The 17511-nt window shown below is 40.6% G+C and overlaps 1 protein-coding gene across 2 annotated transcripts in view; it reads right to left on the bottom strand.

The window, feature by feature from the left end:
• The window catches only part of BBS2 (Bardet-Biedl syndrome 2), a 32873-nt gene that overhangs the window by 7244 nt on the left and 8118 nt on the right, over window positions 1–17511 (bottom strand). The window contains exons 3-15 of one of the 2 annotated variants that reach the window (XM_045891091.2): window positions 15730–15855; window positions 15409–15471; window positions 14129–14206; window positions 10995–11099; window positions 10825–10911; window positions 7427–7562; window positions 7043–7182; window positions 5834–5978; window positions 5575–5746; window positions 5020–5149; window positions 3781–3912; window positions 3155–3292; window positions 2125–2237 (exon numbers count right to left, since the gene is read on the bottom strand). In XM_045891091.2, the coding sequence (XP_045747047.1) occupies window positions 2125–2237; window positions 3155–3292; window positions 3781–3912; window positions 5020–5149; window positions 5575–5746; window positions 5834–5978; window positions 7043–7182; window positions 7427–7562; window positions 10825–10911; window positions 10995–11099; window positions 14129–14206; window positions 15409–15471; window positions 15730–15855 (1565 nt within the window). The remainder of the gene's footprint in view (window positions 1–2124; window positions 2238–3154; window positions 3293–3780; window positions 3913–5019; window positions 5150–5574; window positions 5747–5833; window positions 5979–7042; window positions 7183–7426; window positions 7563–10824; window positions 10912–10994; window positions 11100–14128; window positions 14207–15408; window positions 15472–15729; window positions 15856–17511) is intronic. The other variant, XM_064581042.1, reaches the window with a different exon arrangement.

Raw genomic sequence — 17511 nt, 5'->3', positions numbered from 1 at the left:
CAGATCAAGAGTTGGATGTTCAACTGACTGGGCCACCCAGGCACCCCCTACTCATTATTTTAAAGCTGATAAATAATCTGTCTTTCCTTACAAACAATACCTCAGGGAACCAAATGGTCATTAATCCATAAGGGTTATGCTTTATAGAAGTATTTTAGCTAAAAAATGAAGAGAAAGGGCGCCTGGGTGGCTCAGTTGGTTAAGCGACTGCCTTCGGCTCAGGTCATGATCCTGGAGTCCCGGGATCGAGTCCCGCATCGGGCTCCCTGCTCGGCAGGGAGTCTGCTTCTCCCTCTGACCCTCCTCCCTCTCATGCTCTCTGTCTCTCATTCTCTCTGTCTCAAATAAATAAATAAAAAATCTTTAAAAAAAAAAAAAAAAAAAAAATGAAGAGAAAGTAACAGAATATCACTGTTTTTGCAAACTCCAAAAGAAATAATAGATCTAGGCAACGGTCATCAATGACTGATAATAGAAAAGAAAGACACAACCAGGCATTATACGCTCCCTCATGGAAGTACAAAGCACCGCTTAAGAAGTATTCATGCCTTGGGACGCCTGGGTAGCTCAGTTGGTTAAGCATCTGCCTTCGGCTCAGGTCATGATCCCAGGGTCCTGGGATTGAGTTCCGCATGGGGATCCCTGCTCAACAGGGAGTCTGCTTCTCCCTCTCCCGCCCCCTCCATTTGTGTTCCCTCTCTCGCTGTCAAATAAATAAATAAAATCTTTAAAAAAAAAAAAAAAAAATTCTTTTCCTAAGTGTGATAATGTGGTTATTGTTTTTTTTAAAGGCTCACTATCTAGAATATTTTTGGCTGAAAGGATATATGTCTAGAATTTGCTTCCAAATTTAGCCCAGTGCCTGGGAGAGGAAGAAGGTGAGCGCAGCAAAAAGACCAGAGGGGCCAGTAGGTGATGACTACTGAAGCCAGGTGGCAAGTATATAGGAAATCACTGTATTACTTAATCTGCTTTTGTATGTGTTTGAAATTTTCAACAATATGATTATTTCAAAAATCACTTACTTCTGAGCAACACCATTTTAATATATGCTAATAACTCAAGCCTTTCAGGAAAAAGACAAGCTGCCACCCCGGGCACACTCTTGCCTGTAATGTAGGCACAGAAACTTCATCTATCACTGGTTACTGATTTTACTATCTCCACCTCAGTCACTCTGAATGCCAAGATAAATTCTGCAAGAAGCTACATCTGCACATCTTTAACGGTTTTACTGTAAAATGTAATACACATTCGGAAAAGTTCACAGAACGAATGTTTGTACACCAGGCCCAGAAATGGGACACTGCCACATCCCTGAAGCTCCCCGACAGGCTCTTTCTTTTTTTAAAGATTTTTTTATTTATTTGAGACAGAGAGAATGAGAGACAGAGAGCATCAGAGGGAGGAGGGTCAGAGGGAGAAGCAGACTCCCCGGCGAGCAGGGAGCCCGATGTGGGACTCGATCCCGGGACTCCAGGATCATGACCTGAGCCGAAGGCAGTCGCTTAACCAACTGAGCCACCCAGGCGCCCCCGACAGGCTCTTTCTGAACACAGTCCCTCCTGCCCTAAGACAGAATACTGTCTTAGATGATAATCTCTTCCCTGCATTTCCTTAGAGATTCTTCATCTTGGTATGCTTCCCAAATGATATACTCTAGTGTTGTGTTTCCCAGCTATATAAAAGGAAGCATTTTGTACACATTCTCTCGAGTCTTACTCCTTTCAATCTCCATTATGCCTCTAAGATTTGTCCATGTTGTCACATGTCATCGAGACAGATGCATTCTCATTGCATGTCATAGCCCACTGGGCAATTATACCATAGTTCAGCCATTATATTGTTGATGCCAGTTTAGTCTGTTTCCACTTTGGGATACTTACGAACATTCTTGTACAAATACCCTGGTTTATATGTCAACACAAGTTTCTCTAGGTTATAAACCAGGAGTAGAGTTACTGGGTCATAGAGAATGCCCATTTCCAACTTCACTAACAATGCCAATTTATTCTCCAAAGTCACTGTACCAATTTACACTCCCACCGGTAGCATTTGAGAGTTACTATTCCATATTACTGATATTTTTAACCTTGCACCTGTCCTAGCCTGGTAAATACTCACATGTTCCTCATCAGACGAGCATCTTCAGCTCGGACCAGCAAACTTCGGATCAGGTTAGAATTATCAGCCATCTCAGCACTGAGCTTCTGATGCACTGAATGATATTCATCCACCTGAAGACCATGAACACTCAGGAATTAAAAAGACCTCACAGACTTGTTTAAAACTAGTCAGATTGAGAAGACACTCTCTACCATACACTGAGGCCCTTCTCTTTCCCCTATTTACCTGTACCATCTCAACTGTCCCCCACTGTTTCACTTTCTCATCAATGAAATAATTAGTCTACGCTGCCTCCAACATGCACGATGACATTCCATCTGGATCTTTCCATATCTTACCACTGGGAACCCTAGCAACATACATAATATTTTAGAGATCTGGGGTACGAATATGGTTATGATTTAGGGCCAGTCACAATCCTTTTCTTTTTTCTTTTGAATTTGGGTTGTTGGAAAGCACTGAACCAACACAGCAACGTAACTACAACAGATAAGTGAAGGGGCTAGCAAAGGAAAAGGTTAACATGACATATTTTTAAAAAGTATTCCCCTAAACCAAATAAAGCAGGGTGGTCTACAGCTAAACCGCTCACTTTTATAAAAGAAATCCTCTAACTAGTGAGCCCTCTACAACTAGTTAAAGGGGGCGCCTGGGTGGCTCAGTCGTTAAGCGTCTGCCTTCAGCTCAGGTCATGTTCCCAGGGTCCTGGAATTGAGCCCCGCATCAGGCTCCCTGATCGGCGGGAGGCCTGCTTCTCCCTCTCCCACTCCCCCTGCTTGTGTTCCTGCTCTCACTGTCTCTCTGTCAAATAAATAAATAAATAATCTTTAAATAAATAAATAAATAAATAACAATTAAAAAAATAAAATAAAACTAGTTGAAGTTTAACAAGTCTCAAAAATTCTTTAAAACGTGACTATCATTATAACATACACACGTTTGGGGTATCATTCATCTCCTAAGAAAAACATTTCAAATATTATGACACTACCACGTTCTCACAAATGCATCCAGTGGGTGACCTCACCTTAACTAGCACCTTTCGTAATTCCTCAAAGTAGACAGGGAAATCTGCTTCTACTTGAAGGTCTTCAACAGCAAAAAATGATGCCATCGACTGGATGATATCACCAGCCAAATCAATATCATCAGTATTTACAGTGATCTATCCAGGGGAAAAAAAAGAGACGAGCTTAGCATCCTCAATGCTAAAGACAAACCCAGCTGAAACAGTATCAGAATTTCCCCATATTCAACATATTTACTGAACCTAAATGTTGCGGTAAATAAGACAGGGGTTAGCCCTGGAGGAAATTACAAACCAGGTGAGTCACACTTCTAGCAGCCAGCTAAAAGATCAATCGTCTGGCCTTGTAAACTGAACAACAAAATCATTCAAACATTGAAAATGTTTTTGTTCACCTCTGTATTCCCATCTCTTCCCAACTTAGACAAGGAAGGGCTGAAAGGAAGGATGGAGGAAGACAGAACACCACCATTCTAGAATACACCCCAGTGTCTAAAACAATTAACAGTAACAGACTACATTGAAACACATGGTTTTACAACCTTGAGACTGGTGCCACCCACCTTACCTTGCACTGAATGGTCAACAGTCCATGAGAAATCTATGCCCGTGACAGTAAACGTTACCTCTCCACTAAGCTTTATCTTTATATACAGCTGGCCACCGTTCCGTAAGGAAGTGAAACACACTTGAAATGGAGCATTTTGAATGTTAGTGTCTTCTGGTAACAGGAAGTTCTGGTTGAGCCATATAACAACCTTAAAAATTAATAGGATGAAATGAACTTCCATTTTTAAAGGACAGTCATTCTTAAGAATTACCCTTCTTTCTAGATTTATTGCTTGATTAAAAAAAAAAAAAAGAATTATACTTCACACCCCCTTCCACCAAGAACACACTAATCACACTCCTTTTTCCCACCGCATACATGATCTTAAGTAACATTCATAATGTCTGGCCCCACAGCATGCATGACTTTAGAGCATTTTCAGTGTAGACATAATCTTATATGGAATGTAGGAACGCTTTGGGTATGATGCTAAGTCTGTTTATACAGTAGCTCTTCTGTGGCTATATCCTGGACAAACTATTCCATTCCAACCTTTAAACAAAATTTAAAATGAAGTATGCATGCAAACGCATGAGAGATAGACACAGAGATACACCCACACAATAAGTAAAAAGTAAGTTTTAATATTCGTAACAATAGCAGTACTTACACGGATAGCAGCACAAGGTCCACGTAAGAATCTACATTAGAATCTACGTGACTACAAACCTCCCTGAGATTTCTCAAGTCCAGCCAAGGTTAAAGGCCACTAGTATTAGTCTCTTACCCTGTATAAGGTACTGTCACACCAAGTTTGTAATCTGCAGGGGCCCCCTGTGAGGTGGAACCCTCCTCCCTTACAGATAAGGGCATTGAGGCCCAGACGGGTGAGAGCTGACAGCACTAAGAATATCACAAAGAATTTAATTAGTTAAGGTAGCATCTGAACCCAAAATGTTCCCAGCTCCAATTCCCACTCCCTTTCCATTCTGAAGCAGGTTCCTCCTAGAACACTGCGTCAGGACAAGCACACCAAGACCATGACAAAAGAAAGAGAGGAATTCGAAGCTGGTGAGAATTTACCTGTAACGAAGGATTGCTCAAGTAAATAAGGTATGTGTTTTTTCAAAGTGAGAGGAGGTATTCTAGCAGTGTTTTCATCACAGGTTATAAGCCAGCGCCAAACTACCTACCTCCTTCATGTCATAATTACTGCTACCAAATAACTCATTCACGTCATCTCCCCCTCCTATGAAAGAACGTCCAAAGGGTTCTAAAGTGCAAAAACATTGAGAGAGAAAAGCCTGACACTCACCCTCTGTGCCCGTTCTGCAATGACAAAGTTGACATAGCTGAGTGGCTCTCTGGCAGGGTCAGGGCTGGTCAGCGCATACATGGAGAAGCGGGGAAGCTGTCTTGTCAGTTCAAACACATGAAACTGGGTGCTATGGTCAACCAACGGAGCACAAGAAGAGAAATGGGTTGCGTGGAATATTATTTCAAAATGCAAGGCCCAGAAAATAACTATGAAGTCACTACTGGGCCATCGAGTTATTTACGGGTTTCGCTGAAGGAGAAAAACCCAAAAACCTTGAGAGTTAAGTACTACTACAGTAATGGGGTTTGGGATTAGCGAGAACATGAGTCTTATACATACACACAGACATGCACCAAGGGTATAAAATGCCCTTTTTTATTTTTGAAAGATTTCAAATTAGGGAAGGAAAGGTCATGGGAAATCTTGCCTGGGTGGGTAGAACCATCAAATGGCTCCTCTGGCCCCCCCAAAATCCATGGCACAACAGAAAATGTACCCATTTGCCCTCCTCTAAGTGCTGGCTAGAAATGAACTGTGATTGCAAAGAGTCACCTGCTTCTGTAACCCACGAAGGTTTTCAAGTGCAGATCCACAGGGACATCTTTGGGAGGTGTAATTGGGATGCGGATGGAGCTGGAAAGGTTGTGAATGCTGGGATGTACCACGTGGCTTTCACCTAGAAAAATTCCCTCGGCAAAAATCAATACAGCTCGGATGATGGTGTCTACAGAGAAGAAAGAAAACAGCAGTTCAAGAACCACTCCAAGATGGCAAAGGTATCCACGGACACCAGCTATAAATAATTTCTTACCGTTAGAGGTGGAAATACACAATTCCGCATGAGCAGCCTGGGTCTCATGCCCCAGATTGACCGAGAGGGCGGTGTGCAGCTTGGTATTGGCTGGGATGATACCCCGAGGTCCATCAGCCTCACTCTGTGGACTGCTCAGTTCAGCCTGTGAAACATGCCCCAATTCCAACTCAGTCACCAAAGCAGTGAACTCATGTCAATTTTAAATAATATGGTTATTCGGCTTCAAAAGATTGACTCCCAACCATCTGATATTAATCTGATTCTTTAGAATTCAGAGGGCTCACCTCATTATCACTCCCTTTCTCTACCCAGCCTCTTCCCAAGGGAAAAATTCCCTGTCCCTTTCTGTGGTTCAGGCTCACCGTACCCCACCATGCCTTTTATAGTTTGGGGGTTGTTTTTTATTTTTTTTATTTTTTTAAGATTTTATTTATTTATTTGACAGAGAAAGACAACGAGAGAGGGAACACAAGCAGGGGGAGTGGGAGAGGGAGAAGCAGGCCTCCCGCTGAGCAGGGAGCCCGACGCGGGGCTCGGTCCCAGGACCCTGGGATCATGACCTGAGCCGAAGGCAGACGCTTAACGACTGAGCCACCCAGGCACCCCTGGGGTTGTTCTTTTAAACTAGCAAAATTAATTCACTTAATAATAAATTCAAATACAATTTCCCATGACAAGACAAATTAAAGTCCCACCTCCCAGCTCATCCTCCAGCCAGCTTGCTACCTACACACACACAGGTTTTGTGGTTGTCAACTTTTGTTATTTGTTTATGAAAAAGGTAAGAGATACTCTATACATATTGTTCTTGCATTTTTCACTCAGTAAGGCCACAGATATCCTTCCATATCAGTCCAACTACATACGCCTCATTCTCCTGAGCTGCTTCATATCCTCCAGCACACTCCTTACTACTGATCAACCTTTCAGTTGCTTCCAACTGTTCACTACCACAAACAGTGCTACCGTAAATGTCTTTGAACACGTGTGCAAATATTTCTATAGTTCAGCTGCATCGAAGTGGGATTTCCAGATTAAAGGATACGTGCCCTCTCCCCTCTGACCCTGGCAAAAAGGCCAAAGCAATCCGTGCTTCCGCCAGTGGGCAGGAGGGGCTGACACTCAGTCTTCCTTCACATTTGCCATTCCCACCTCTCCAGACTCCCACTTCCCCTAAGGAAAATTTCCATTTCCATGAGGACCTACCTTGGCGTTTTCCTCATAGTTGCGGAGTTCCAGCAACAGATTCTGTTTTTTCTGACTCAGCTCTCGGATCAGGTCCTGCTCTACGCTGGTGTCCATGAGGTTCCCTCTCATCTCCGCTGTGCCTGGCAGGTAGCCCCGGACTGTGCAACAGGAAAAAAACCCTCACCACATGGAAGAATACCCCGGCATAGCCAGCCCTACTTTTAAATCATCAACTGTCTGTTCTTAAAAACCAAAAACCTAAGTTCTCATCCCCCCCAACAAGGTGACTTTATTAGGATGCGAGGATATCCATACAAACACTTTATAGTGAAATTTCCTGGTATACTGACCCAATCAAATTGAAAATCTGATTTTTCAAGGATTTTTCCCATCCCAATTTACTTTCACCGTCCACTGCGCAGCAGATGAGCTGTGTGTGGCCATCCATCAGGTAATCTCCCTCCAGCACACCAGCAATTGCAGAAGAAAAGTTGTCTTTAAAGATAACCTCCCCAGTTCGGTCACTTCGAGCATCAACCTAAAAATAAAATAAGAACTTGAAAAATAGCTTATGCTGTAATTAAAAAAAAAACAAAATTTTAAAGTCAGAATCAGCTCTAAAAGTCAGCTAGTCTAGCAGTTTTCAAGAGTGCTCCATGGAGCCCCATGGCTTCTCAGGAGACACCTATGACACCTGGGGCTAAGGGGACCATAAGGGGCCACAACCAGCTAGACTTTCTTCTTTTTAAATAAAAGCTGTTTTACTACTGGCCTTTACATAATGTCATTTGGAGAAATGGGTTGCCAGTTCATATACAGAGAATAGGGCAAGTCCAAAATGTCTGGGTTCAGATTCCAGCTCTGCCACTTACTATCTTTGGGATCTTAGGAAAGCCTCTTATCCACTCCCTGCTTGGTCACTTCATCTGAGGGTCAAGAACAAGAACCTGAAGAAAATAACTATACCTACACCCCACAGGATTGGAATGAAGTTAACACATTAAAGCACTTAAAACAGGGGCGCCTGGGTGGCTCAGTTGTTAAGCATCTGCCTTCGGCTCAGGTCATGATCCAGGGGTGCTGGGATAGAGCCCCGCATCGGGCTCCCTGCTCAGTGAGAGGCCTGCTTCTCCCTCTCCCTCTCCCCCTGCTTGTGTTCCCTCTCTCGCTGTCTTTCTCTCTGGGTCAAATAAGTAAATAAAATCTTTAAAAAATAAATAAATAAAGCACTTAGAACAGAGTCTGGCACATAGATGTATACAGGAAATGTGAGTTCTACATAAAAACGTTACCTTTATCATATATGCATATAAATTATATTTACATCTGAAGTTTGAAAAACACCAAACACCAAGCTAGCTCAACCTTCCATCATATAACCTTTTATAATAACCCTGTTTAAGAGTCTCTCTTCCATGTAAAAACTATTGAGATACCCCAGCGAGCCCTCCCATCCTCACTGAGTTTCCCCTTCCCAAGAAAGGCAAATAATGAATGATCAGAAACAAATGAACCTGAAAAACAACAATGAAGGATAACCACTTAAAATGATGACTTTTGTTTCAAGCAAGAACAAGTGTTATCAATAAAAGGGTAGCTATAGAAAATCTGGTAGAGCAATCATTTCAATGGCCAGTGCCATTCACCATTTTTGTCTGTTCATGAACATCCTTCTGGGCAAAACTTCGTAACCACCACAACCAAAATAAAGTCATTTAGGTCATAGCCTACTACTAGCTCCTACCCCTTGTCTGGAGAATGTCACATTCAAGTATCCGTGCTCTCAACAACAACATGTAAGCCTGATAATTACCATTGCTGAAGTTTGTGAAGTAATTAATGGTCTGTATTTACCAAAACCCTTAGCACATTAACTCTCAGGGCCCCTGGCTGGCTTGTCCGTGGAGCATGCAACTCTTGATCTCGTGGTCCCGAGTTCGAGCCCCATGTTGAGTGTAGAGATTACTTAAAAAATAACCCTCTAACTCAGACTGAACTGAACTTACTTCTGCATTTATACAATACTTTACAAATAAGAGTTCATTTACTACGAAGCAAGGCTACAAATTCATATTTCTCTGGATATTCTGCTCTTTGCTTTATCCAACATGGAGGTTTTGCCCTGGAGCAGAGAATGGCCCTCCAACTCAACAAACGATCTACTAAAGGTAAAGTTAATCGGTTGCTTACATTCATTTGGTATTTCTGCACCTAAATTCACATGCTGGATCTGTATATTTCCCTTTTGTATGCTATTTCTGTGAAGTGTAGATATCAGTTTTTCTACTCATATAATGAACTGTTAATTTTCTTTTTTTTTTGAACTGTTAATTTTCTTATCTTTTTTTATGTTCTGGAACAGATTATATAATAGAAATTGCTTAAAATTTTGAAAGCATTTAACTCTAAAAACATCTAGGTCCGGAGTCACATTTGGTAGGTAACTTTTTATTTTTAAGGTAACTTTTGATAAACTTCTCAAGTCTAGTTTTTTAATTCTTGACTCAATCATAGTGATTTAATTTATATTTATAATTTATATTTATATTCCCCCAGAATACGGTCCATTTTACAATTTTCATGTTTCTTACTAAAGAACACAATCTTCCCTTATAATTTTTTGTTTTTTTATTTTAAAAGATTTATTTATTTGCAAGAGAAAGAGAGAAACTATGTGCAGTGGGAGGGACAGAGGGAGAGGGAGAGAGACGCCCCACTGAGTGCAAAACCTGGATGGGGGGGGCTCGATCCCATGATCCTGACATGATCACCTGAGCTGAAATCAAGAGTCAGATGCAACCAACTGAGCCACCCTGGCACCCCAGTCTTCCCTTATCATTTTTTTTTTAATGTTTTATTTATTTATTCATGAGAGTGAGAGAGAGAGAGAGAGGCAGAGGCAGAGGGAGAAGCAGGCTCCCCGCCTAGCAGGGAGCCCAATGCGGGACTCGATCCCAGGACCCTAGGATCATGACCTGAGCCAAAGGCAGACGCTTAACCATCTGAGCCACCCAGGCGCCCCTTCCCTTATCATTTTTAATGCCCACGCCAAAGACAAAACCAGGTAAAGAAGCAGGAACCAACACAACAGTTCTATAGAACCTGTTCTTCACACAACACCAGAGGAAGGTTACAAGGTCCTGGCCAAAAGCAAAGAAAAACCAAAGAAGAAAAGGCAGGAATTAGCTGATCTCCTTCAGGCAATCCAGCACTGTCACATAAGAAAGCTAGGGCAAATGGTACCCATGGAGATCTGGCAGCTACTTAGTTTCTAACAAGACAATCCTGACTTGCCAGAAGTCTGCAGAAAATTCTGATTTGAACTTAAAAAAGGAAAGAAAGCAAAAAGATTGTATTTTGAATTTTATGGTTGGGAAAACAATATGATAACATGATTCTTCCCATTAACTCTAAGTTTTCAGTCAGTCTTAAAGATTTATTAGAGAAGAGCTATACAAACAGTTCATTATTTGCTTATTAAAATTCCTTTTTTTATGGTCCTACACCTATGATCAACCTGATTAAACTGATTCTCATTTCTTCAAGGAACAGATTCAGAAAGATCTTCCCAAAGATTTTTCTCCCAAATCAGGCTTTTAAGACCAAAAGGACACTCATTCACTTGTAGTACTGATCCTATGGCAGGAAGAAAAAATGGGCAAAGATTATGAAGTTAACTTTGAAAGCACAGCCAAGGAAGACAAGTTTATATTCTCGTGTTACTGCTTCTGAGTTGTGCAGCCTGTCTATCTCAGACAAACAGTCTCTGAATTACACCTGGACTCTGTATTTCAACTTACCTTCCCATTGGACCAACCAGTTATCAGTTCACATACTCCATCAGAATTAAGGTCGAAAGCGTGAATGCTCATGGCATGATTTTTGGACTGAAAAGGAATTTCAGTAATTAGTCCACAAGTCTTTCAATAAGTATAAAATCCCTGAATATTGGAGGCTGAATTACACTAACTTTAATTCTCCAGTATCGGGCTGTTTTGTCGTAAACTCCAACTGTGCCATTGGAAAGGGCATAACCAAATCGACTGCCATACATGGGGCAAAGAGAGGTGATTATCTGCAAGAAATAACACATAAAAACACAACATCTTCCCATTAAGGTTCAATTTGATGCGAAGTACGGCTTCATAAAATTGCATGCCTTGCTACCAAGTGTGTTAAAATTAGATTTAAATCTGTTAGAGGGGAATGTATTCCTCTTCTCTATGATCCATGTCATCTATTTCAGAGTTGGGTAATCAGAATTAAATAAACTCACAAAGTTTGCTGTTTTAGATCAAACTTACGTGGCAAGTTTCAGCAAATTATTTTTAAAAAAACAAAATTGAGTGATTAAGGATGAAATAAAGTGAGTATGTAAGATACAGAAAATGTACAACAGACACTGTTATAAACACTAACTCAAAAAATGTTTTAATATCCTACAGTCTAAATTGTAAAGACTTGTAAAACCCACAACTGAATATCCTTTATGTACACGCTTTTCTTCCTATGACATAATTTATTGCTTGCTAGATGAAAGATGTTTTTTAGAAGAAAACATAATTCTTTGAAAAGTTACAAACCCAAGCACATGGATTTGTGTATGTATGTAACAATATACAGAATGTGAATATCATACAGAAATATTTATAGGACTGTTTGAGGATTTAACACCTTTAAAGGGATAAAATTTTAGATACTGAACAAAATTATCCTTTAAAGTTAAAACCAAAGCTTAATGATATCTATGCTCTTGCAGATCTACTTTCTAATTGTGACACGAATACAAGAGATATTAAGAAATAAAGTGTATAAAGCAGAGAATAGTTATATAATTTCCTCTACACCTACAGCTTTTCTACAAAACCACCCACTTCACTTAACTCTGAATGCAAAGTGCTGTGTAGGATTCCAGAATTATTTAGCTCAAGGCATTCTTTTGGCAATAGTCAGTACTGTTCAACTGCCAAACGAATTATAATTTTGCTGATCTGTGAAATGACATTTGAGCTAGGAGCAAAATCAAACCAAAAGGACAGGAAAATGGCCCTGATTTATAAAGTTCAGATTTTCATAAACTTAGCCCCAAATTCTGTAGGTCCCTTCATCCTTCATTAATTAGTTCACTAGTTTCTCTCTTTTGTTGGACCAGGGACCAGAGGCCCAACAGTCAGCTCAAGTCCCTACCTCTATTTCATGGTCTCCTGTCCTTGTCTAGGATTTAGGAAAAAGATGTTTCAAAGAATGTAGCCTCCTCACATCTAGCATTGACAATAAACAGAAATCCAACAAAATCTGAATAATTCCCACCAAATTGGAAAAATTTACTACCAATTTGAATGAAAGAAAAACCCACCAAATTGGAAAAATTTACTACCAATTTGAATGAAAGAAAAACAATAACGCAGGACACAGCACCTACAGACCACTGATTCGTAAGTTGGCATTTTTTTGAAGGGGGTAAGGAGGGAGTAGCAAACCCCTTTAAGAACCTAATGAAAGCTAAGGACACTCTCCAAAAAAAATCACACGTTAAGCACGGACACTTAAACAGAACCCCTTAGCCTTCATTAGGGTCATTAATTTTCTCTACCTACAACTATCAGTTTACAATTAAAATAACTGTGAATATATAAAAAGCATAGTATAACTAAGTAAAAATCTATGATCCTCGCTATAGGATAAAGGTAAATTAGCTAAATCAAGGATAACACTTTGTATATCAATACGCAAGTTTTGCTTTTTGGTCTTTTTTTGTAGTTAGTGGAACAGAAGCCTGACTTTCCTACACAGCTTCTGTAAGTGGCAAGTGGCACGGACAAGTGGCTAGGATGGGTTCTGAGGCCAGTGCCCTCAAGCTTTCTGATCCGGACTCTCAGACACGACCTGAATAAATTTTGCAGGATCCCAGCATCCTGATGGCTCAGACTCCCTTCTGTTGTGTTTGCTACCCCTTTAGAATGTTCATGAGCCACTGCTCCTTTATCCTCTTCTCCTTTCTTCCTTCAGAATATCCTAATTCATTTTTCTGTTTCCAACTTGCCCAATCCTGGAGAACCAGCAGCAAATAAATATCCTAAGAATGCTAAAACTACAGTGGATGAGGGCAATCTATAGACAAATGAAGTTTAAACTCTTTCAGCAACATCCCAGGTTCTATTACATGAGTAATTCTTTTTCTTTTTTTTAAAGACATTATTTATTTATTTAACAGAGAGAGACAGCGAGAGAGGGAACACAAGCAGGGGGAGTGGGAGAGGGAGAAGCAGGCTTCCCGCTGAGCAGGGAGCCCGACGTGGGGCTTGATCCCAGGACTCTGGGATCATGACCTGAGGCGAAGGCAGACACTTAATGACTGAGCCACCCAGGTACCCCATGAGTAATTCTAATCACGGAGAAACAAGCCAAGTTCTCCAACATGTGATTTTAAGTTTACAGACAGAAATATGCCTAAGAAGTACTTAATTTGAATGAAGAAGAAAAGTTACAGAAATCTTGTTTGTGTACTTCACTCAATCCCATTTAATATACATGATGAGGAGGAGGCAGACAAGGCAAAGTTCAAATCCTGACCACACCACTTCATAGCTATGACCGTGTGTGAGTAATTTAACCAAGAAACTTTACACCAGTTTCCTCATCAGTAAAGAGGAATAATAATAATATCTTCCTAATAAGGCTGTTGTAGGGTTAAATGAATTTATTCACATAAAGCACTTAGAACAGTATCTGGCATCTATTCAGTGCACAATAAATGGTTACCGTTATTAGTGTTATTATTATTATCAATATGCATTAACTCATTAAAAGAAAGGCCTTTATGTACTCCAAAATTTTTCTCTTTTAATCAGTCTGTTCAAAATATATCTTTTTTTTTTTCCCTGCCACCACCACCTCCTCCCCGCTGACTCTCAAAATATATCTTGATACAGGATTTTAAAGCACATCTTTCTCTGTAATGTGCAATTCTGTTTAACCCCCCCAGTTTTTACCCCATAACTGTCTGGGCTGTGAGAAGTCCCAGCACTCTCATCTGATGTGACATTTCACGGTGCTGATCAATCTTGCCCAAGGTTACCATGACTCTGACGTGGCACTTCTTACCTCTGTTTCTGTCATTTCTGCCACAATCTCGTCTTCTTTAAAAACTCGGATATCAAAATCCTCTGACCCGACAAGAAGCTGAAAGGGAAAAGAATCATGCATAGTTAGTTCAACAAGTGAACCCAACAGAATGCCCAGAGATAAGACAAAAAACTGCATGACACTTTATACACTGCTACTGCCACCCAAGAGTTTCCATCTCCCGAGAATCTGGTATTCGGGAAGCTTCCACCCATTGGGAAAGTCCCCAGATTCAGTTAGTGAAGAAAAAGTGGCCACTACAAGGTTTTATCCTTGCGTGCGGGCTGCACATCGTGCCAGAATATGTCCTTCCACCAAGCAGCTGAAAACGCTCCCTGGCTCAGTGCCCTTCTCTGCCTGCGGATAGAAGCCAGAGACCAGTAGCCATGGACAAGAGACAGGTAATTCGGCACCTGACACAGCACTTGGTGGGCTGCTCAAGAAGCTGATTCCTAGGGGTGCCTGGGTGGCTCAGTCATTAAGCGTCTGCCTTCGCCTCAGGTCATGATCCCAGGGTCCTGGGATCGAGCCCCGCATCGGGCTCCCTGCTCGGCGGGAAGCCTGCTTCTCCCTCTCCCACTCCCTCTGCTTGTGTTCCCGCTCTCGCTGTGTCTCTGTCAAATAAATAAATAAAATCTTTAAAGAAAGAAGCTCATTCCTGGAGGAGCCATCACAATAATTTCAAAGGCTAAGAGCCCATCTCTAAAACTTTTCGATTCCTGGGGTGCCCAGGTGGTTCAGTCAGTTAACCGGCTGCCTTCGGCTCAGGTCATGATCCCAGGGTCCTGGGATCGAGTCCCACATCAGGATCCCTGCTCAGCAGAGAGCCTGCTTCTCCCTCTCCCTCTGCCTGCCTCTCTGCCTACTTGTGCTTCTATCTCTCTGTCAAATAAATAAATAAATCTTTTAAAAAAATTATTAAAAAAATAAAACTTTTCGATTCCTGAAAATGTTGGTTTCAAAGCATCAGAAGTGAGTTGTAAGATTGTGAATATGGCTGTGGTCTCATCTACCATTCTGCCCTCTCTCCCTGCCCTGTCTTTGAAACATCATGGCCTTGATCTTTGTATTAGACAAACACAAGTGGATGTATTGTTCAAAAGAGGAGAAAGACAAATGAGGCCAGTTAGCTTGTCATTTAGGCAAGAGAGCACCAAAATCAACCAAGAGAAGCTAACGCTTCTCTTAACACTAATGTCATTGTCATGGGAAAATTATTCAGCTGAACACGCAAGATAAGTATCTCCTCCTCCACACACCTCTTTCTTACCATCACCGTCAAAGTCACATAAGGCCAAGGAATGAACATTATCTCCAGTAACCTGAAAATAAAACCAAAGCTCGTTAATATGCCATCTTTTTTTCACTTAATCCAAATACATTAGCTACATGAAAGAGGATTACACAAATCACCAATGGGTATTATTCAAATTACAAATGTTCTTTTTTTAATGTACAGAATTATAAATGATTCTATTTCATTTTTCTTATTCATTATAGTCAATGGTAAAAAACAAAGCATAAAGAACATTAAAAGTAAATATGTTTAAGAGGATTAAGAGAATGTTTTGTTCTTATACCGTCCAAAAGAGATCATTTCCTTCATGATCAAAACCCTGCAGAGCACAATTTCCACCAATAATGGCAAGAGGAGAGGAAATGTCTCCCAGTGTTCCCAGCACAATTGCATTGGCCCCATCTGCAACCTAAGAAGGACAAGAAACACATAAAATCTCAGATTCAGTGATGCACAGGCACAGTGGATGTAACATATATCCTTATCTTTATTTCAATACTCAAATCTCTGTCATCATTTGTGAGAAGCCACATGGTCTCTCCTGAGAGGCACGCCAGGGCCGTGCACTGGGGACAGTCACTGTGGCTTATATGTGCTTCCACAGGGATGAGCAGAGACCCAGGATCGACTCAGGCTGCTGGCCTCTCACACTAATCCGCCACAATAAACTGCTACAGAATCTGAGGCTCTCTAGAACTATGAGTTCTAGAGGCCAAATGCTTGCCAGAATCAAACTTACACCTTTAAAACACCCAAGCTTTTATAATCTCTTTTAACCATGTTGGATGGAAATCTTTTCAATACTTATTACCTAGTTCTCTTGCTAGTACTCTTTTTAATTGTAAAGTTCCTGAGACGTACAAAGAATAATAAAACACCTACATCCCCACCACCCAAAATTAATAAATGTTCCAGACTTCTTGAATAAAGCACATAAGTATAATTTAATTTATTTTTTAAAAATTCAAGGATATCGGGGCGCCTGGGTGGCTCAGTCGTTAAGCGTCTGCCTTCGGCTCAGGTCATGATCCCAGAGTCCTGGGATCGAGCCCTACATTGGGCTCCCTGTTCCGTGGGAAGCCTGCTTCTCCCTCTCCCGCTCCCCCTGCTTGTGTTCCCTCTCTCGCTGTCTCTCTCTCTGTCAAATAAATAAATAAAATCTTAAAAAAAAAAAAAAATTCAAGGATATCTTTGGAAAGATTGTTTATCTATTTGTTTATTATACAAGAAAACAGTCCTTATTTATATAATCTGCACGTGGGAAAACTATAAAAAAACTGGCTATAAAGGAAAGAAAAATTCATTAGAAATCAAAACTGCTAAATGGCAAATCAATCAAAAGATAAAAAGGTAAGCAATAAACTGGGAAAACACCTACAATATCTAAGACAAAGAACTAATTTTTTTGTTAATAAAATAAAACAGGTAATAGAAAGCAAATAAATAAGAAAAGGATAAACACCCAAGCCAAAAAAAGAACAGGAAATTCACAAGAAATACAAATCACCAATGAACATGAAAATCTTCATTCTCACAATGTATCATTTTCAATTTTCGGATTAGAAAGACAAAAACAAATATTATCCGCTGTTGGTTGGGGTGTGATAAAACAGGCACTCTCATATTCTGTGGGGAAGGTGGAAAATAATAGTCTTCGTAGAGAGCAATTTAGCAATACCTATCAAAAATCTCATTTAAAAAAGGCCTTTAATGTAGCAACTGCAGAGGTGCATTCTTGAGATCATTAATTATGTGTCAACTTGGCTAAACCATGGTACCCAGATATTGAATCAAGTATTATTCTAGGTATTTCTGTGAAGGTATTTTTTTTAATGAGATTAACATTTAAATCAGCAGACTGAGCAAAGCAGATTGCCCTCGATAATATGGGTGGGTCGCATCCAATCAGTTAAGGCCTTAATAGAAAAAAAGACTGACCTCCCTGGAGGAAAGGATTCTGCCACCAGACTGTCTTTGGACTCAAGTTTCAACATCATCTCTCCCCTAGATGATGCCTAATCTGCAAATTTTGGACTTGCCAGCCTCCACAATTGTCTGAGCCAAT

The sequence above is a fragment of the Mirounga angustirostris genome, unplaced genomic scaffold (genome assembly GCF_029215605.1).
Source record: "Mirounga angustirostris isolate CCGP_5_RB_7025 unplaced genomic scaffold, mMirAng1.0.hap1 SCAF_16, whole genome shotgun sequence".
NCBI classification, from domain to species: domain Eukaryota; kingdom Metazoa; phylum Chordata; class Mammalia; order Carnivora; family Phocidae; genus Mirounga; species Mirounga angustirostris.
This window is presented reverse-complemented; position numbering and strand designations above follow the sequence as displayed.